Here is a 21,665-nt window from a genome sequence, read left to right on the forward strand (position 1 = left end):
TTTTTAAAAATTTCTATTTGCATGAAATACACCCTTTCAGTCTGTATGTATTCCTAGATCTGAAGTGGGTTTGTTGTAGACAACATATATATGGGACTTGTTTTTGTATTCATTCAACCAGTCTATGTCTTTTGGTTGGAGCATTTAGTTCATTTACATTTAAGGTAATTATCAATATATGTGTTTTTTTTAAATAAATTTTTGACTTATTTACTTATTTAATCTATTTATTGGTTGTGTCAGGTCTTCATTACTGTGCACAGGCTTTCTCTAGTTGTGGCAAGTGGGGGCTACTCTTTGTTGTGGTGCACAGGCTTCTCACTGTGGTGGCTTCTCCTGTTGCAGAGCATGGGCTCTAGGCATGTGGGCTTCAGTAGTTGTGGCACACGGGCTCCATAGTTGTGGCTCACAGGCTCTAAAGCACAGGCTAGTTGTGGCACATGGGCTTAGTTGCTAGTTATGGCACATGGGGTTAGTTGTTCTGCAGCATGTGGTATCTTCCTGGACTAGGGATCGAACCTGTGTCCCCTGCATTGGCAGGCAGATTCTTAACCACTGTGCCACCAGGGAAGTCCCAGTATGTGTGTTCTTATTGCCATTTTGTTAATTGTTTTGGATTTGCTTTTGTATGTGTTTTTTTTTTTTTCTTCCCTTTTTTGTTCTTTTCATTGTGATGACACTCTTTATTGTTGTCTTTGGATTCCTTTGTGTGTGTGTGTGTATATCTATTGTAGATTTCCTTTTTTTGTGTGGTTCCCATGAGGTTTTTGATATAGCAGTCTGTGTATATACAAGATTATTTTAAGTTTCTGTTCTCAATTTCAAATGCATTTCCCATTTCCTGCATTTGTACTCTCCTCATGATTGTTGGTTTTGATGTCATATTTGTCTGCAAATGATTGCCTGCCTTTACTGTATGTTTGTCTTTACTGGTGAGCTTTCCCATTCATAATTTTCTTGTTTATAGTTTTGGGCTTTTTTTTTTTTTTGTGCCTAGAGAATTTCCTTTAGCATTTGTTGCAAAGCTAGTTTGGTGGTGCTGAATTCTCTTAGCTTTTGCTTGTCTGTAAAGCTTTTGATTTCTCCATTGAATCTGATTGAGATTCTCTCTAGGTAGAGTAGTCTTGGTTTTATGTTTTTCTCTTTTGTCACTTTATATGTATTTTGCCACTCCCCTTCTGGCCTCCAGAGTTTCGGTTGAAAATCAGCTGATAAACTTATGGTGATTCCCTTGTATAGTATTCGTTGATTCTCCCTTGTTGCTTTTAACATTTTCATTTTATCTTTAATTTTTGTGAATTTGATTAATATGCATCTCAGTGTATTCATCCTTTGGTTTGTCCCGTATGGGACTCTGTGCTTCCTGGACTTGGGTGACTGTTTCCCTTCCCAGGTTAGGGAAGTTTTCAGTTATTATCTCTTCAAATACTTTCTCAGGCCCTTTCTCTCTCTCTCCTCCTTCTGGGACCCATATTATGCAAATGTTGGTGCCTTTAATATTGTCCCAGAGGTCTCTTAAACTGTCCTCCTTTCTTTTCAATCCTTTTTCTTTATTCTGTTCTGTGGCCTGATTTCCACCATTCTGTCTACCAGCTCACTTATTTGTTATTCTCCCTCAGTCTGCTATTGATTCCTTCTAGTGTATTTTTCATTTCAGTTATTGTATTGTTCAACTCTGTTCTTTATATCTTCTAGCTCTTTGTTAAACAGTTCTTATATCTTCTTGATCTGTGCCTCCATTCTTTTTCCATAATCTTGGATCATCTTTACTATCATTATTCTGAATTCTTTTTCAGGTAGGTTGCCTATCTCCACATTATTAAATTCTTTTAATGAGGTTTTATCTTATTCTTTTGCCTGAAACATGCTCCTCTGCCATCTCATTTTGTCTAACTTCTGTGTTTGTGGTCCCTGTTGCACAGGCTGCAGGACTGTAGTTCCTCTTTCTTCAGGGGTCTGAGAGGCTTGTGCAGGCTTTCTTGTGGGAAGGACTGGTGCTTGCCTACTGCTGGGTGGATCTGGTTCTTGTCCCTCTGGTGGCAGGACCATGTCAAGGGATGTGTTTAGAGGCAGCTGTGGGCTCAGGAGGACTTTAAGCAGCTTGTCTGCTGATAGGCGTGGCTGTGTTCCCATCCTGTTGGTTGTTTGGCCTGAGGCATCCCAGCACTAGAACCTTCAGGCTGTTGGGTGGATCCAGGTCTTATTGTCAAAATAGCAGCCTCTAGGAGAGATCATGCAAATGAGTGCTCCCCAGTACCTCTGCCACCAGTATTCTTGTCCCCACAGTGAGCCACAGTTTTCCCCTACCTCCCCAGAAGACCCTCCAAGACCAGCAGGTATGTCTGGCCCAGGTTCCTATGAAGTCACTGCTTTTTCCCTGGGTCCCAGTGCACACAAAACCTTGTCTGTGCCCTCCAAAAGTGAAGTTTCTATTTCCCCCCAGTCTTGTGGAGTTCCTGTGATCAGGCCCTGTTGGTGCTCAAAGGAAGATGCTCTGGGGTTCCTTCTCCTGATGCCAGACCCCCAGGCAGGGGAGTCTGACATGGGGCTCAGAACTCTCAGTCCTGCAGGAGAACTTCTGCAATATAATTATTATCCAGTTTGTGGGTCACCCACCCAGAGCATATGAAATTTGATTGTATCATGAATGTACCTATTCTAACATCTCATTGTGATGACTTCTTTATCTTTGGAAGTAGAGTATCTTTTCTGGTAGGTTTCAGTCTTTTTATACTATATGTTAGTGTACTTTACTTTTTCCTTTTTGGGGAATACTGAATATATACATATCATTGACAAAGGAATGTGCCATTCTTTTGGATAATCATTTTGAGAATATCGTTTCCCATTGTATAGGATTATAGAAAATAGAATACTTAATCTCAGGTAATAGTAAATGATTTCAGTAATAATTGAGCTTTATCAAATGTAGTAGCATCTCTGAGCTTCAGTTTTCTTACTTATAAAAAATAATAGCTCTATCTTAAGGATCTGGTGATATGAAGATTGCTAAGAACACACCAGGATTTTCCATATATTCCCCACACATTTCCCCCATTGCATCTCATATTAGTGTGATATATTTGTTAGAATTAATGAACTGATAGTGATAAAGTATTATTAACCAATATCATTTTTCTGTTCTAATGTTCTACCCACAATACTGCATGACATTTAATTTTCATGCCTTCTTTAGTCTCCTCTTGGCTGTGAAAACATCTTTGACTTGCTTTGATCTTGATGACCTTGACAGTTTTAAAGAGTGCTGGTCAAATATTCTAAGAAAAGTCTCCCAGTTGATATTTGCTTGGTGTTCATTTTATTTTTATTGATTAGACTGGATTGTACATTTTGGGGTGCAAGAACACAGAAGTAAAATGCCATTTTGATCACATCGTATCAAGAGGGCACACTTTCAATGACTTCTCACTGTTGTTGAGAACCTTGGTTGTCTTGGTGAGTTAGGTTGTCAGATTTTTTTCTACACTGTGCAGTTTGTCTTGTTAGCTCCCTTTTCAGACTGCACTTTTTGTAAGGAAGCTATACTGTGGAAGCTACACTTAAGGAGTGGTGAGTTGTGCTTCACTTTATTAAGGGCAGCATATTTTTATACCTATTTGGGATTGTCCTACACAGGAGATTTGTCTCTTCTCCCCCATTTATTATTTCAATTATTTATTTACATAAGTACAGGCTTAGGGGTGTTTATACTTTGGGTTATAATCCAATTTTTATTTATTTATTTTGGGACAACTTTCATCTGCTCCCTGTATCTTATTGACCTACCCCCACCATTGATGATTGTTTTGCTTTTTTGTATTTTTAAAAATAATTTGTTACCTTCTGTCACCACAAGATGCAGCAGTATCGTGGTGTGTATTCCCCACCCCAGTCCTAGAATTAGCCATTTCTCCAGCTGCACTGGAGGATAGTGTTAGAAACCAAGATTGGGCATGAAGTGTGCTCCTTATTCCTGAGGGGTATTGCTTGAAGAGTCTATCTGAGGAGAGAACAATGACATATGTGTACGTAATAACCAGTGTCTATACCCATATCCATATGTATTTCCATGTTTATCCATCTCTATCTGTATCAAGCTGGACATGAGTTCATACTGATGCCACCAACTCTTCTTCATCATCACCTGGATGATTCTAGTTTTCTCTCTTTATTTATCTGTAAGTTCACACTCCAAAACTGGAAAACCTGGTTCCTATTTCCACCATCCACTTATACCTAACTGTTCAGTTTCAGAAATCATGCATAGCACTACCAGAACCATGAACCCATTCCCTTGTGGGAAACGGCTTTGTTCAGTAGACTACAGTGCTTACGTAAGTTTATTTTAGCTTTAGTTTTACAGACTCTACTCATTTCCAAAGTTACTTCGGTCAGCACTGTTTCCTCATTCCCCTCAGTGATGTTGTTTCATACATTTATAATACAGTTATTGTTTTTTATCACCTTCTGCATTCAGTCCTAGGATAGATATTTTATATGTGTACATTAAGGTTCATGCTGTAAAATTCTATGTGTATTTACCGTGTCATATATCCAGAAGTGCTGTATTGTAGAGAATCATTTCACTGCTTTAAAAAGATCCCTTCTGCTTCAGATATTTAACCCTTCTCCCCAGTATTAAACACCTGCAACCACTGACTATTTTATCATCATGATAGTATTGCCTTCTGGGAGTTATTTTTCGAGGCAGATTCCTGCTATGATATTCCCTTTGTATAATTCATCTATTTTGTTAGGAATATAATGTACATGCTGTAGCAGTGATGAAAAACAAGCCTAAATCTGCATGTATTCTCAAATGCAAAGCATTGATATAAAAGAGAAAAATAAATTCTAGCTTGTAATAAAGTCAAACAAATTCATATATATTTGTATATATAATTTATAGTTATGTCAATATAAAGTATATAAATCTTCTAGGTGTTCCCCTAAACTTTTAGTTCAGAAAACAAAATGCAATGTTAAGAATGCAAGAAATGTAGTAAGTTTTTATTCACCATACCCTTGAAAACCATGTAATTCATTATGGTCAGGGAGTAGATTTGATTTCAAGTAAGACAAGGTAAAACATGTTTAATTAAAAATAAATCTAAAAGCCATGACTAGAAAATGCAATATACTTGCCTTAGCTTTACTGAATTTAGCAGCATTGGTCTAAATTAGATGTATATTATATTAATACAATTAAGAAAATAATATTATATTAAAATATGTCTATAACAAACAATTTTAGCTAACCTCTGTTGACCACTTTCTAAGAACCACGAGTTATGCTAAATATTTTGTATACATTGATCCAAAAATTAACTGATTAAATCAGTCAAATAAGTGAACACATATGCAGTAGGTACAAGCTTTTTTCTCCCACATGTTGAGAGACCTAGTATTAGGGATATTAACTACCTTCCCCAAAGTCACATATCTCACCAGCCCAAATGGTTAACTTCAGGATCTTTATCTTTTAACCACCTGTCATTTTTTCTTGCTTCCACATGGCTTCTTTTTTCATTTTGAACTTAAATGTCATTAATGACAGTTTCAGTGTTTCCAGTATATCTGATAATCCTTATGATTATTAATATTTGTAATATTAATAACTTAAGCTGTGTTTTAACTTAAGCATTTTGACTAATTAGCCTTCTTTCAATCTAAGCTACATTTGCCCATGTAAAAGAGCAATAATGACTTTCAAAAGTAATAATTTGGTTTCTTTTTAAGACCCACAGGAATACTGAAATGTTATACCATTCATTAAAAGTTATCTGCATTGAAACAGTATGTGTGTTATAAAGTTATAAGAATTTTAAGGCAAAAAATAATGCTATTATACCATTTTATAGCCAATTTTGAATGCAAAAACTATCATGGTTTTGATTAACCTTTCATTTTACCCATTATAATATATACAAATAAATTTTTCTGACATTCAAATAATGGATAATCCTCCCTATTTCTAGATTCTAACAGAAGACATTCACAGATGATACATAATTAAGAGCACATATGGAATCAAATAGATTACTACATTTTGGATGATAAATCACTCCATGTGGGAAAATGGTACCAATCAATTAAAATAACTGTTAAAAGAGACTCCTTAAAAAAAGACATAATTCATATATCTAAGACCTGTGATAATTTTTAAATAGGTGAGGTTGTGATTCCAGATGGATAAAAAATGATCCTAATGCTATAAAGATTTAAAAAAAGAAGTGTATTATTGGTAACAGAGAGGATAATGAAATAACATTAGTTCAGAAGTTGTATGCATTACACAATAAAATAACATCATAGCTTATAAAGAGATGGCTCCAATGCTTGCCATTAACTTGAGTGTTACTTATACATTCTTTTAATTCATAGATTTATAACCAAGCTAAGAACATCAGTGCGGCCAGTCTTACTACTGTCAGTAATGCTAAATACTGCAAGACATTGAAAAAAATCTTGATGCCTATGAGTCTGAGTGCACCTAAAAATAATCTGATATCAATGAAACTAGTACATTCAGAACTGTCACTTAAAGTTTTGAATGTGGTTATATTTTACAGTCTATTTACTCAGAGTTCTTCGCTTTTAGGAATATAACCTAATGGATTTAGATTTTGTTAAACTTGAAAGTATCTCAAAGATAATTTAAGTAGAGAAAAATTTAAAAGTACATTTCTTAATGACTAGTGTGCTGAATTTTCTGTTTGAGACACCCTCTCCCACCCAACTCCTTAGACACATTTTCTGCCCCCATTTGCCCTGCTCTGTACCAGGAAGACTAGTGCCTGATGGCTATCTCCTGCCCCTAATATAATTCAGCTGAGGACTTCAGGTTAGGTTAGGACAATGCAGGGTGGGGAAGGGAAGGCAGAAATGAAATAAGCTGGAGGAATTCTCCTGCACTGTCTTCAGGACCACGTCTCTCCCAGTACATGTGTCCCATCTTCACGTGGTGAATACTCACTGGGCTCTAGTAAAAACATTTATAGCCCTTGTGTTTTCGTCAAAAGGGCTGTGATATTTTCCCATGGTAGTACTTTTCTAGGTATATTCTCATTCCTTGTTTTTACCCCCAACAATGTAGCTCAGACTTTTGTAGGAAGACTAGCCATTGAAGTCTCATCATTTAAAATGTTTAGGGTGAGTTCTAATTCATGCCAAAATGGCAGCCTAAAATGTCTAGAAATAATGACTTTTTAAACTTTGGTGAACATCTCTATTCTTATATACACTCTAGATGTACATCTATAACTGTACATAGGTGAATCACCTCCTTCCACACTTTTAATTCACTTTTGCTTTTCCTTAGTGTGCTATAGTGGTTAACAGAACTTGCTTTGGAATCAAAATGCCTGGACTAATGTCTCATTTCTGTCATTTACTAGTTACGTGACCTTAGGAAAACATATTAAAATGTTTCTTCTTAGATTCCTAGTGTTTGACAAGGAGACTTTGAGAGTGCCTATCACATTAAGTATTTCTGAATGAGCTATTAAATTTCTGAGAACACTGACTACTGCACAAGTCTTCAATAAGCTATAGCTTTTGTTGCTGTTATTGCTTTCTTCTTACTATTGTCACTGAAAATACTAGCATTACCATCACCTTCACATGATAAAAATAATGCTAAGATGCTCAAAAAAGATAAAGTTGCACAACCACCAAGAGTGTATGAGAGTGTATTTTAACATTCCACAGGAAATACTAGTGTTTACAATATTTTAAATTTTAGTTTATCTCATAGGAGAAATATCTCACTTGTATCATGTGGTAATTACTGAATGTAAATACATTTTTTCATAGTTACGAGTTGCATTTCTTTTGATTTGCCTTAAAAGTTGCTAATATTTGCTCTGGAAAATTCTCAATGAAATTATCTTTTATTTCACAATTTTTATCTTTCTAATAAAAAGGAAAATGAAATCCTTTGTCACTATTGTGCTTATTTTTGAATATTTCATTTTTCTGTCAACTTTACTAATGTTGTATCTTGTTTAATACACTTTATTTTTTCCTTTTTCTTTTTGGCTGTGCCATGTGGCTTGTGGGGTCTCAGTTCCCCAGCTAGGGATTGAACCTCGGCCACTGCAGTAAAAGCCCAGAATCCTAACCATTAGGCCACCAGGGAACTCCCTACAATTTTATAATTATATCTTTTCAATAAACCATTCATGTTCTTTTGGCTTCTGATGTATATGGTATGATTAGAAAAATGTCTGAATACAAAATTATAACATTTTCTTTTACCCATTGTACTAGTATTTTTTTTATTATTTTTCATTTTGATCATGGTGTAAATACTTTATAAATATGATATATATTTTTACATATGGGGTAAAGGAAAGATGACATTTTCATGTCACTTTTCTCAGCTTCTTCTTTCCTTCAGTGATTTGAAATGCCATCCAATATTTTCATAGGAACCTGTGAGTCATGAGTCTATACCTGTATTGTCTATTTCAGTATCTTGATCTGACAGATATTGAAAAATGTATGTAATCCAGTCCTTTGCTTTATGTGAAAAAATTTCTCAATTTATGATGCAGATATAATTTTATTAGTTATTTTATTTACAGTATTTTTATGTAGCACTTTATGATAGTAAATTCATTGTATACTCTGGATTCTCATATCAGTTTCTGATAACTACTCTTTCGGGGATTCATGTTAAATTTCATTTCTACGCCTTTATATTCTTGTCTCTCTGTTCTTGTGAAGTTTCACTTTATCATTTTTCTTACAAACCATCTTCAATATGTTATTAAGAAACCAGGGTAATCAATCAGTTCACAATAATCATTGTCACTATTTATAGAACAATGCCAAATAAAAAAATAAATGCTCAATAAATATTTGTGGTATTAATGTGTAGCCAAAAATAATAGTAATAATAATTCCTGTTAAATACAATAATTCCTAATATGGAATAAATGCCTATTTCTGATATTAATGATCTCTGTCATGGTGCCTCTGAGTTCCAAAATAATGGAAAAAACTCATATATTTTAAAAATATCTATAAACATATATTAAAAACACTTTCTAAAGTACTCCAAGTAGATGATTGGTGTGTTTTCCTCAATAAATTAAAGACTTGAAGTGAATTTATTTTAAAACATTTTCTTAGAGATCCAAAGAAACATTTTTCTGCAAGTATATTTATTGTAAGGAAAGAGAAGTTCAAGAAAGATGCAGGTAATTTACACTGAAGACATTTACATATTTAGGTAAACACACAGTAGTATGTTATACAACTCCAAAATAAATGAAATAAATATATGTATGAATATATATATTAATTGATCTATCTAGAAATTTGTATCTCCAATTCTATTAAAATGGGTTGTAGGACAATAGATATGTTAATGCACAGTCAAGGTATATATATTCATGAGAATTTTCATCTTTTAAGAAGAACCTGATTTATTATTATAATTCAAGCCAGTTCTAGCAGCAGGTTCATTGCCTTTACAATACATTTTGCTGTGAACACTGACAATAGAGATAAATCCCATTCATAATTTCAGCAAGTTCTCTGCATTTCTCTTAGAGGTGACAATTTTAGGAGATATGTTTTTTCACTACACCATACTAAGTTTAAGTGCCCAAAGGTGTTAAATTAAAAGTACCTCAATGATATTTTAAAATATGGATAATTTTAATAAATAGTAAAAAATCTCACATTTTCAGTCACATAATACCTAACCATTATATTTTTTAGTAATGTTCTATTAAAGAACTACATGGCAGAATGTTAGTTGCTAAGGAAACCATCCTCTATGAAATTGAATATAAAAAGAAACCTTTGGAAAAGATCTTAAAAATGTAGACTGTTCTGTATTAGTTTCTTTTGACTTTGTTGTTAGTATTGGTGTGTTGTGGAATATATATTTTAATAGTGGATATAATAAAATTTATTTAGGACTCTATGCAGTGGACTTCAAAGTTTTGCTAATATAATGGATATGAAACTTGGAGAATTTTATGAGCCGAATGCCTTTAAACATCATGAATTTAGCTGTGCCAGAGCAAGCCCCAGCAAAGTTGTAGAATACTTTACAATATTTGTGCATATTCTGCTCTTTCATATATAAACTTTTAAAAAAATTGTCATTTTATTTACATATCATTTATATTCTGAATTTTACTTCTAAATAAATCTAAATAAATAATGATTAAGTGAAGATGAGGTTAACATTAAAGGGAGAGTATTTTTAGCCTTAGATCTTTTAGTATAGTCTCAGTCTCTTTGAAAGCCAAAATATTATAATGTATAATGTTCACAAATCAATTGAATTTTCCACAAATTAATGCCTAAATTCTGGTGGAACATACAGTTTCCTTTAAACTTTTGTAAACATCTGAAATAAATCAATATAGGTGTCCATAACATTTTTTGTTTATAAATGATGTATATGATGCAAAAATATTTTATTTTATAAAAGAACTAAACAGTATAAATAAACATTGATCATTGACTGCCCCAATATTGTAATAATAGTGGTAATAGTAGCAGTAGAATAAAGTGTCTGTTATAACTAGACTCTGATCTAAGTGTTTTACATACAGTATACACTGATTCTCACAAAATTTCATGGGGTCGATCTTCAAACACTGCCATTTTATAGAGAACGAAATTGAAATATGGAGAGTTTATGTAATTTGCCCAAAACAACATGTCTAGAGAGTGGAAGCAAGATTTTCAACCAGGCAATCCAACATCCCCTCCCAAGATTTCCCAAGGAAACTTTGTCACTGTAGCATTACAGATCATATGCTATATGTTAAATAATCATGTCCTAACAAAACATGAATTCTGATCAATAAAATAAAATATAATCTTAATGTGTAGCATTCATTTGGTGAATGCTCTAAAGGTACCAGACACTATGTTAAGTACTTGGAATACAAGAACAGAACAATTATGTAATTATGTCATGAACTATAAACATTGAATCTTAAAATATGGCTTAAAAGTGAGATATTAAGGACATATTGATGATACATGACACAGGAATCTAAAAATGTGAATAAACTAGTTGTTGCATAATGATCTTTTGAAGTCATAGAACAGAGCAAACTAACCTAGACAGAAAACAACTTTTTTTAGCATATTTGTTTTTTTTAATAAATTTATTTTTTTTTTTATTTATTGGCTGTGTTGGGTCTTTGTTGCTGCACATGGGCTTTCTCTAGTTGCAGTGAGTGGGGGCTACTCTTTATTGTGGTATGCGGGATCCTCATTGTGATGGCTTCTCTTGTTCTGGAGCACAGGCTCTAGGCATGTGGGCTTCAGTAGCTGCAGCACCTGGGCTCAATAGTTGTGCCTCATGGGCTCTAGAGTGCAGGCTCAATAGTTGTGGTGCACGGGTTTAGTTGCTCCACGGCATGTGGGATCTTCTTGGAGTGGGGATCAAATCCATGTCCTCTGCATTGGCAGGCAGATTCTTTTTTTTTTTTAAGCTCTTTATTGGAATATAATTGCTTTACACTCTTGTACCAGCTTATGAGGTACACAAAAGTGAATCTGCTGTATTTATACATATATCCCCATATCCCCTCCGTCCTGCGACTCCCCCCCACCCCCCCTCCCTGCCCTCTAAGGCATCACCCATCATCGAGTTGATCTCCCTTTGTTATACAGCAATTTCCCATTAGCTATCTATTTTATAGTTGGTAGTATATATATGTCTATGCTACTCTCTCACTTCGTCCCAGCTTCCCCTTCCCCCCCGCCCCCCCCCAACCCTATGTCCTCCAGATTCTCTGCATCTGCATCCTTATTCTTGTCCTGTCACTGGGTTCATAAGTACAATTTTTTTTTTTTTTTAGATTCCGTATATATGAGTTAGCATACAATATTTGTTATTCTCTTTCTGGCTTCTCTCTGTGTGACAGACTCTAGGTTTATCCACCTCATTACATATAGCTCCATTTCATTCCTTTTTATAGCTGAGTAATATTCCATTGGGCAGGCAGATTCTTAATGACTGCACCATCAGGGAAGTCCCAGGGTATTTGTTGTAGATGTTTCCATACCAATGTTTTCATATGTACTTAATAGCTTAGGATAATGGATCCCCAAAGATGTCTACATCCTAGTCCATGGAACTGAATATGTTACCTTACATGGCCAAAGAGTCTTTGCAGATAAGATTGAGTTAAGGATCTTGAGATGGGAAGGTTATCCTGGATTGCCCACATGGGCTCACTGTGGGCACCATAAAGACAAGTCTTTATTGGAGGGAGGCAGGAGGTGAGATTTAGAGGAGACATGAGGATTGAAGCAGAGGTTAAGATGATGTGTCCATGAGCTGAGGACTACAAGCAGCTTCTAGAAGCTGGAAAAATTAAGCAATTGATTCTCCCATAGAGCTTGCAGAGAGAATACAACCATGCTTACAACTTAGTTGTTAAAGCCCGGTGAAATTAGTTTCAGAATTCTGACCTCCAAGACTATTAAATTATAAATTTGTATTGTTTTAATCCACTAATTGTGTGGTAATTTGTTACAACAGCAAATGGAAACTAATATAGTACTTTTCATATTCTTGCATTTTATTTCATAACTCATATGCCCCATACAATATTTTTTAAAGCTGTGCATCTCTAGTTAAGGCTTCATAATTTTGAGAGTTGAAAGAATCAGATGGGCATTCCTTTCACTGTGCATGGATTAGAAAAATTTAAATAATGCTGGGATGATGCTTTCTTTGGAAATTGGGTAGAATTTTGTATAAGCATTTAGCCTTGGTGTCCTTTGAGGAACATGACATTTGTATTACCTTATTATTATTATTTTTTCACTCACAGGCTTAGTTGCTCCATGGCATGTGGGATCTTCCTGGAGCAGGGATCGAACTCATGTCCTTTGCATTGGCAGGCAGATTCTTAACCACTGTGCCACCTAGGAAGCCCTGTATTACCTTATTTTTAAATAAATGTTTCGTTTTAGAACAGTTTTAGATGTCCAGAAACAATGCAAAATTAGTGCAGTAAATTCTCAATCTCCCCACACACATTAACCCCCAATTTTGAAATCTTGTATTAGTATGGTACACAATTAATAAACCAACATTGTTATATTATTAACTATAATTTATACTTTTTTGAGATTTCCTTACTTTTTACCTAAGGAACAACTTTTTTTCTGTTCCAAGTCCTTTGACTGTTCTAAGATCCCATCCAGAAATCCACATAAAAATTAGTTGTCATGTATGCTTAGGTACCGATTGGGTGTGACAGTTTCTGTGACTTGCTTTGTTCATGTCCTTGACAGTTTTGAGGGATGTCTGTCAGGTATACTAAGAATGCTTGTCATTTGGTATTTGTCTGGTGTTTTTCTTCTTGATTAGACTAGGATTATGTGTTTTGGAAGAAAACAGAGGTAAAGTGCCATGTTCATCATATCATATTAAGTATTCATGCTATCACCATGTCTCACCATTGTTGGTGTTCATCTTAATTACCTGGATGAAGTAGCATTTGGCAGATTTCTCCATGGAGAGTTATTCTTCTTTCCTTGTCCCTACTCTACTCTTTGGAAAGAAGTCACTGCGCAGCCCATACTTAGTGACTTGGGAGTGATGCTCTCTCTTCCTGAGAGCAGAGTACCTACTTAAATGACTTATAATTTTTCTGCAGAGGACACTTATCTCTTCACCCCATCTATTTATTCAATTATTTATATATGTATGCATCATATGTATTTATACTTTGAAATATAATTCAATACTATTTTATTTATTTTGTTTCTCAAAGTATTCCAACTTTACCTATTGGGATGCCCCTTGGTAATAGGTATATGGGTGTTCATTGGGAAATTTTCAAAATTTTCTGATGTTTCAAAATTTTTCATAATAAAATGCAAAAAAAAGGAAAAAAGCAATAAGAATCATCAATAAAAAATTAATACCACATTGATCGATGTAAGGAAAATACTAGAATATATATTTAATTACATATCTATCCATCTCTTCAATCCTTTATCCATAGATTCATCAATTCAGCTCCTACTTACATGTATTTCAACATAAGCTGATAAAATCAGTAAACTTTATCTGTAAACATAACAGCAGACATATCATTGATAGGAATTTAATGTTTGTTTACAGTTTTCTTAGATATAGTTTACATAGAGTGAAATTCGGCAAACTTGCATATACCACTTAATGCATTTTGACAGATGTATACCCCAAAATTATCAGGATAGATAACATCACCTCAGAAATTTCCTGCATGCCTCTTCCCAGTTAAGCCATGCTCCTCCAAGGAAACTTGGTTATACTTTATTTTTTCACCATGGATTAGATTGCCTTCTTTGAAATTTTATAAAGTTAGTAATACTCAGTATGTACTACTCTGTATTTTAGAAGCATCTACATTGCTTCATGAATCAATTGCTATTTGTTTTGCTTGTTTTGTAGCTGTTGTCTAGACTTGTATTTTGTGATTGTATCACAGTTTGATTATCCAGTCTCCTATTAATGGACCTTTGGAGCATTTCCAAGTTGTGTATATTATAAATAAAGCTGCCAAAAACTTTCTTTTTAATATATTTTTGTGATCATATATTTTTATATCTTTTTCATGATCATTTGTTTTAATTTGGTTTTGGTAAACACCTAGAGGTGGAATAATTTGGTCTTGGTTAGGTGTATGTCTAGTCTGAAAGAAACTGTCAGATATTTTTTGAAAAGACTTGTATAAAAATGTATGCAAGTTACAATTGTCCCACAGTCTTACAAACATCAATGTTGTGAGATTTTAAAGATTTCAGCTATGATTGTTTGTATGTGATATCTCATTATAGCTAAAATTTGCCTTTTTCTGAGGAATAGCGATGTTTCCATGCCCATTTAAACCACTTGTATATAATTTTTGTGAACTATAAGCTCAAGTCTTAACGTCTTAGACTATTCTTTTTTAAATTGGGTTTATATCTTTTTATTTCACTATTGTGGCTTACTTTATATAGTTCAGATACAAGTAATTTGTCAGATATACATAATAAATATTTTACTATTATCTGAGTCAATATTTTCTAATCCTAATGACTGTTCAATGAGCCCAATTCATTGGAATATTTGTTTGTTTTGGTTTAGTGTGGTTTTATTGTTTTGTCTCAGTGCTTTTTGTGCCTACTCTATGTAAGAAATACTATCTCCAGATGATGAAAATATTTTCTCATGATTTCTTTGGTATCCTTTACATACTTATATTTTATGTTTGGATCTATGAACCTTCTTAAATTAGTTCTTGCCTGTTGTGTGAGATGAAGATCATGGTTCATTTATTTTTTTTCAGCAGATATTTTAATATCTCAGGCACCACTTAATTGAAAAATTGTTTACCCTCCATTTTATTTCCTTGAGACCTTTGTTGAAGGTCAAGATAGCATATGCATGGATCTATATCTGATTATCTATTCTGTTCAATTGATCTGATTTTATTTCTTCATGTTAATATGATTGTCATTATTTATACCAATCTTGTACTATTTACTGCAATTTTTTTAAAGCTCTTATTGGAATATAATTGCTTTACACTCTTGTACCAGTTTTTGAGGTACACCAAAGTGAATCAGCTGTACTTATAGGTATATCCCCATATCCTCTCTCTCTCATGACTCCGTCCCACCCTCCCTATCCTGGCCCTCTAAAGCATCACCCATCATCGAGTTGATCTCCCTTTATTATATAGCAACTTCCCGCTAGCTATTTTACATTTGGTAGTATATCTATGTCTGTGCTACTCTCACTTCATCCCAGCTTCCCATTTGCCCCCCACCTCCCCACCCCAGCCCCATGTCCTCAAGTCCATTCTCTACATCTGCATCTCTACTCTTGCCCTGTCACTGGGTTCATCAGTACCATTTCTTCAGATGCCATATATATGAGTTAGCATACGATATTTGTTTTTCACTTTCTGGCTTACTTAGCTCTGTATGACAGTCTCTAGGATTCTCCACCTAATTACATATAGTTCAAGTTCATTCCATTTTATGGCTGAGTAATATTCCATTGTATATATGTGCTACATCTTTATCCATTCCTCTGTTCATGGGCATTTAGGTTGCCTCCATGTCCTGGCTATTGTAAATAGTACTGCAACGAACATGATGGTACATGTTTCTTTTTGGAATATGGTTTTCTCTGGGTATATGCCCAGGAGTGGGATTACTGGGTAATATGGTAGTTCCATTTTTAGTTTTTTAAGAAACCTCCAAACTGTTTTCCATAGTGGCTGTACCAGCTTACTTTACCACAAATAGTGCAGGAGAGTTCCCTTTTCTCCATACCCTCTCCAATATTTTTTGTTTCTAGATTTTTTGGTGATGGCTATTCTGACTGGAGTGAGGTGATACCTCATTGTGGCTTTAACTTGCATTTCTCTGATTAGTGATGTTGAGTATCTTTTCATGTGTTTGTTAGCCATCTGCATGTCTTCTTTGGAGAAATGTCTATTTAGGTCTTCCACCCATTTGTAGATTGGGTTATTTGCTTTTTTGGTATTAAGCTGCATGAGCTGCTTGTATATTTTGGAGATTAATCCTTTGTCTATTGCTTCATTGGCAAGTATTTTCTCCCATTCTGAGGGTTGTCTTCTTATCTTGTTTATGGTTTCTTTCTCTGTGCAAAGGCTTTTAAGTCTCATTGGGTCCCATTTGCTTATTCTTGATTTTATTTCCATTATTCTAGGAGGTGGGTCAAAAAGCATTTGATTTGAGGTATGTCATAGAGTGTTCTGCCTATAGTTTCCTCTAGGAGTTTTATAGCATCTGGCCTTACATGTAGGTCTTTAATCCATTTGGAGTTTATTTTTGTGTATGGTGTTAGGAAGTGTTCTCATTTCATTCTTTTACATGTTACTGTCCAATTTTCCCAGCAGCACTTTATAAGAAGCTGTCTTTTTCCATTGTATATTCTTGCCTGCTTTGTCAAAGATAAGGTACCCATATGTGCTTGGGTTTACCTCTGGGTTCTCTATCCTGTTCCATTGATCTACCTTTCTATTTTTGTGCCAATACCATACTGTCTTGATTATTGTGGCCTTGTAGTATAGTTTGAAGTCAGGAAGCCTAATTCCACCAACTCTGTCTTTCCTTCTCAAGATTGCTTTGGCTATTCGGGGTCTTTTGTGTTTCCATACAAATCGTAAGATTTCTTGTACTACTTCTGTGAAAAGTACTGTTGGTAATATGATAGGGATTGCATTGAATCTGTAAATTGCTTTGGGTAGGATAGTCATTTTCACAATGTTGATGCTTCCAATCATGTCCCTCCATCTGTTTGTATCATCTTTGATTTCTTTCATCAGTGTCTTATAGTTTTCTGAGCACAGGACTTTTGCCTTCTTAGGCAGGTTTATTCCTAGGTATTTTATTCTTTGTGTTGCAATGGTAAATGGGAGAGTTTCCTTAATTTCTCTTTCTGCTCATTCATTGTTAGTGTATAGGAATGCAAGAGGTTTCTGCGCATTAATTTTGTATCCTGCTACTTTGCTAAATTCAAAAATTATTACTACCAGTTTTCTGGTATAGTCTTTAGGGTTTTGTATGTATAATATCATGTCATCTGCAAAGATTGACAGTTTTACTTCTTCTTTTCCAATTTGGATTCCTTCTATTTCATTTTCTTCTCTGATTGCTGTGGCTAAAACTTTCAAAACTATGTTAAATAATAATGGTGAGAATGGGAACCCTTGTCTTGTTCCTGTTCTTAGAGGGAATGCTTTCAGTTTTTCACCATTTAGAATGATGTTGGCTGTTGGTTTTTCATATATGGCTTTTATCATGTTGAGGTAATTTCCTTCTATGCCCATTTTCTGGAGAGCTTTTATCATAAATGGATGTTGTATTTTGTGAAAAGCTTTTTCTGCATCTATTGAGATGGTCATATGGTTTTTATCCTTCAGTTTGTTGATATGATGTATCACATTGATTGATTTGCATATATTGAAGAATCCTTGCATTCCAGGGAAAAACTGCACTTGATCATGGTGTATAATCTTTTTAATGTGCTGTTGAATTCTGTTTGCTAGTATTTTGCTGAGGATTTTTGCATCTATATTCATCAGTGATATTGGCCTGTAAGGTTTTTTTTTTTTTTTTTTTTTTTTTTTTTTTTTTTTTTGTGTGTGTGTGTGTGTGTGACATCTTTGCCTGGTTTTGGTATCAGAGTGATGGTGACCTTGTAGAATGAGTTTGGGAGTGTTCCTCCTTCTGCTATATTTTGGAAGAGTTTGAGAAGAATAGGTATTAGCTCTTCTCTAAATGTGTGATAGAATTTGCCTGTGAATCCATCTGGTCCTGGGCTTTTGTGTGTTGGGAGATTTTTAATCACAATCTCAATCTCCATACTTGTGGTTAGTCTGTTCACATGTTCTATTTCTTCCTGGTTCAGTCTTGGTAGATTGAACTTTTCTAAGAATGTATCCATTTCTTCCAGGTTATCCAATTTATTGGCATATAGTTGCTTGTAGTAGTCTCTGATGATCTTTTATATTTCTGCAGTGTCAGTTGTTACTTCTCCTTTTTCATTTCGAATTCTGTTGATTTGTGTCTTCTGCCTTTATCAATTTTGTTTATCTTCTCAAAGAAGCAGCTTTTAGTTTTATTGATCTTTGCTATTGTTTCCTTACTTTCTTTTTCATTTATTTCTGATCTGATCTTTAGGATTTTGTTCCTTCTACTCACTTTGGGGTTTTTTTGTTCTTGTTTCTCTAATTGTTTTAGGTGTAAGGTTAGGTTGTTTATTTGATATTTTTCTTGTTTCTTGAGGTAGGACTGTATTGCTATAAACTTCCCTCTTAGAACTGCTTTTGATGCATTCCATAGGTTTTGGGTTGTTGTGTTTTCATTGTCATTTGTTTCTAGATATTTTTTTGATTTCCTCTTTGATTTCTTCAGTGATTTCTTAGTTGTTTAATAGTGTATTGTTTAGTCTCTATGTGTTTGTATTTTTTTATTTTTTTTCAGGTAATTGATGTCTAGTCCCATGGTGCTGTAGTCAGAGAAAAGGCTTGATATGATTTCAGTTTTTTTGAATTTACTGAGGTTTGATTTGTGACCCAAGATGTGATCTATCCTGGAGAATGTTCCATGTGCACTTGAGAATAAAGTGTATTCTGTAGTTTTTGTATGGAATGTCCTATAAATATCAATTATGTAGAGATAGTCTAATGTGTCATTTAAAGCTTGAGTTTCTTTATTTATTTTCTGTTTGAATGATCTGTCCATTGATGTAAGTGGGGTGTTAAAGTCTCCTGCTATTGTTGTGTTACTGTCGATGTCCCCTGTTATGGCTGTTAGCATTTGCCTTATGAGGTGCTCCTATGTTGGGTGCATAGATATTTACAATTGTTATATCTTCTCCTTTGATTGATCCCTTGATCATTATGTAGTGTCCTTCCTTGTCTCGTCTAATAGTCTTTACTTTAAAGTCTAATTTGTCTGATATGAGTATTGCTACTCCAGCTTTCTTTTGACTTCCATTTGCATGGAATATCTTTTTCCATCCCCTTACTTTCAGTCTATATGTGTCCCTTGGTCTGAAGTGGGTTTCTTGTAGTCAGCATATGTGAGGGTTTTGTTTTTGTATCCATTCAGCCAGTCTGTGTCTTTTGGTTGGAGCACTTAATCCATTTACATTTAAGGTGATTATTGACATGTATGTTCCTATTACCATTTTCTTAATTGTTTTGGGTTTGTATTTTAGGTGTTGTCCTTATCTTGTGTTTCCTGCTTAGAAAAGTTCCTTTAGCACTTGTTGCAAGGCTGGTTTGGTGGTGCTGAAGGCTCTTAACTTTTGCTTGTCTGGAAAGCTTTTGATTTCTCCCTCAACTCTGAATGAGATTCTTGCTGGGTAGAGTATTCTTGGCTGTAGGTTTTTCTCTTTCAGTGCTTTCAGTATATCCTGCCACTGCCTTCTGGCCTGCAGAGTTTCTGCAGAAAGATTTTGTTATCCTTATGGGTTTTCCCTTATATATTTTTTTGTTGCTTTTCTCTTGCTGCTTTTAATATTTTTTCTTTGTGTTTAATTTTTGTTAGTTTGATTAATATGTGCCTCAGTGTATTTCTCCTTGGGTTTATTCTATATGGGACTCCCTGTGCTTCTTGCACTTGATTAATTATTTCCTTTCCCATGTTGGGGAATTTTTCCACTATAACCTCTTGAAATATTTTCTCAGACCCTTTCTTTATTTCTTCTTCTTCTGGAATGCCTATGATTTGAATGTTGGTGTGCTTAATGTTGTCACCAAGGTCTCTGAGACAGTCTTCCATTCCTTTTATTCTTTTTTTCTTTTTCCTGCTCTGTGGCAGTTATTTCCCCCATTCTATCTTCCAACTCACTTACTCATTCTTCTGCCTCAGTTATTCTGCTGTTTATACCATCTAGATTGTTTTTAATTTTGGTTATTTTGTTATCTATTACTGTTTGTTTGCTCTTTAGCTTTTCTGAGTCCTTATCAACTTTTTCTTTTATTTTCTTTATTTTGTTATCGAGATTTTGGATTATATTTTTATCATGTTCCTTCATCTGTGATATATTGTTTTGTCATCTCATTTTCCCCCCACTTTGGATGGATGGGATTTTGTTCCTGTCCCACTGAGTGTTTGGCCTGAGGTTTCATGCACTGGCGTTTGTAGGTTGTTGAGTATAGCTGTGTCTTGTGTTGAGGTGAGAACCTCTGGGAGACCTCACTCTGAGGAATATTCCCTGGGATCTGGGTTTCCCTGTTAGTCCAACGTTTTTGACTCAGAGCTCCCACCTCAGGAGCTCAGGCCTGACCCTGGGCTTGTGAATCAAGATCCCACAAACCGTGTGTAGCAGGAAAATGAAAATGTTAAAAAAAAAAATAGTACAGCAGAACAATAGCAAGATAAAATTTTGATAAGAATAGGAGACTAACAAATGTGTTTCAAAAAAAAATTTGAAATTAAAAAAAAAAGATGGAGCAACAGCTGTAAGGTAAAACAACTGCAATACCTGAAGTGAGGAGGTGGGGAAAAAAAAAAAAAGCCATAAAAGGCATTCACTGTGGGGATGGGGCTTAGACAAGGGGTGGTGGGGTTAGGCAATGGGCAAGGCCTATACTTAGAAAAACCCTGGGGCTGGTGGGGAATGGGGTTTAGGCCCAATGAGGCAGAGGGGCCCAGGAATGCCTCTGGTCCTAGGGGCAAAGGACCAAGTTGAGGTACCCAGCAGGCTCCCCTGGCCTGAGTTGGTGGGAGAAATGCTAGGCACCTCCCATAGTCCCCTGATCTTGGAGGGTCACTCCTCCTTGGGTTCTCTTCTTCCTCACCCCCTCTCTCTTATTCCCTTAGGACCCCCACAGCTGGAGGGGGCACTGGAATGCAGGAGACCAGACTTTGATGCCCAACAGGCTTTCCAGGGTCAACTGGGCTAGGGTAATGCCTGTGGCACTTCTCCAGATCTCCCAGTCTCGTAAAGTCCCTGTCTGCCCCTCCTCCTCTCCCCTGCCCCCCTATTCTCCTAGGTCCCAAGCAGCTGGAGCAGGCCCCGGAGTGTGAAAGTGCAGGGGTGTGAGCTTAGTAGGCTTCCCAGGGCTAGTGGGCAGGGGAAATACCTTCTCTGCCTCCCTTGATCCTCCAATCCCAGAAGGCCCCCTGCCCGCCTCTCCTCTTCTCCC

General features: G+C 35.3%; 1 protein-coding gene across 1 annotated transcript in view; it reads left to right on the forward strand.

Moving 5' to 3' along the window:
• Nucleotides 1-2,233: 2,233 nt before the first annotated feature.
• Nucleotides 2,234-21,665, forward strand: part of LOC130848867 (protein disulfide-isomerase-like) — a 90,821-nt gene continuing 71,389 nt past the window's right edge. The window contains 1 exon segment of the mRNA XM_057727242.1: nucleotides 2,234-2,336. Within this exon segment, the coding sequence (XP_057583225.1) occupies nucleotides 2,234-2,336 (103 nt within the window).

The sequence above is a fragment of the Hippopotamus amphibius genome, chromosome 3 (genome assembly GCF_030028045.1).
Source record: "Hippopotamus amphibius kiboko isolate mHipAmp2 chromosome 3, mHipAmp2.hap2, whole genome shotgun sequence".
Classification (NCBI taxonomy): Eukaryota; Metazoa; Chordata; class Mammalia; order Artiodactyla; family Hippopotamidae; genus Hippopotamus; species Hippopotamus amphibius.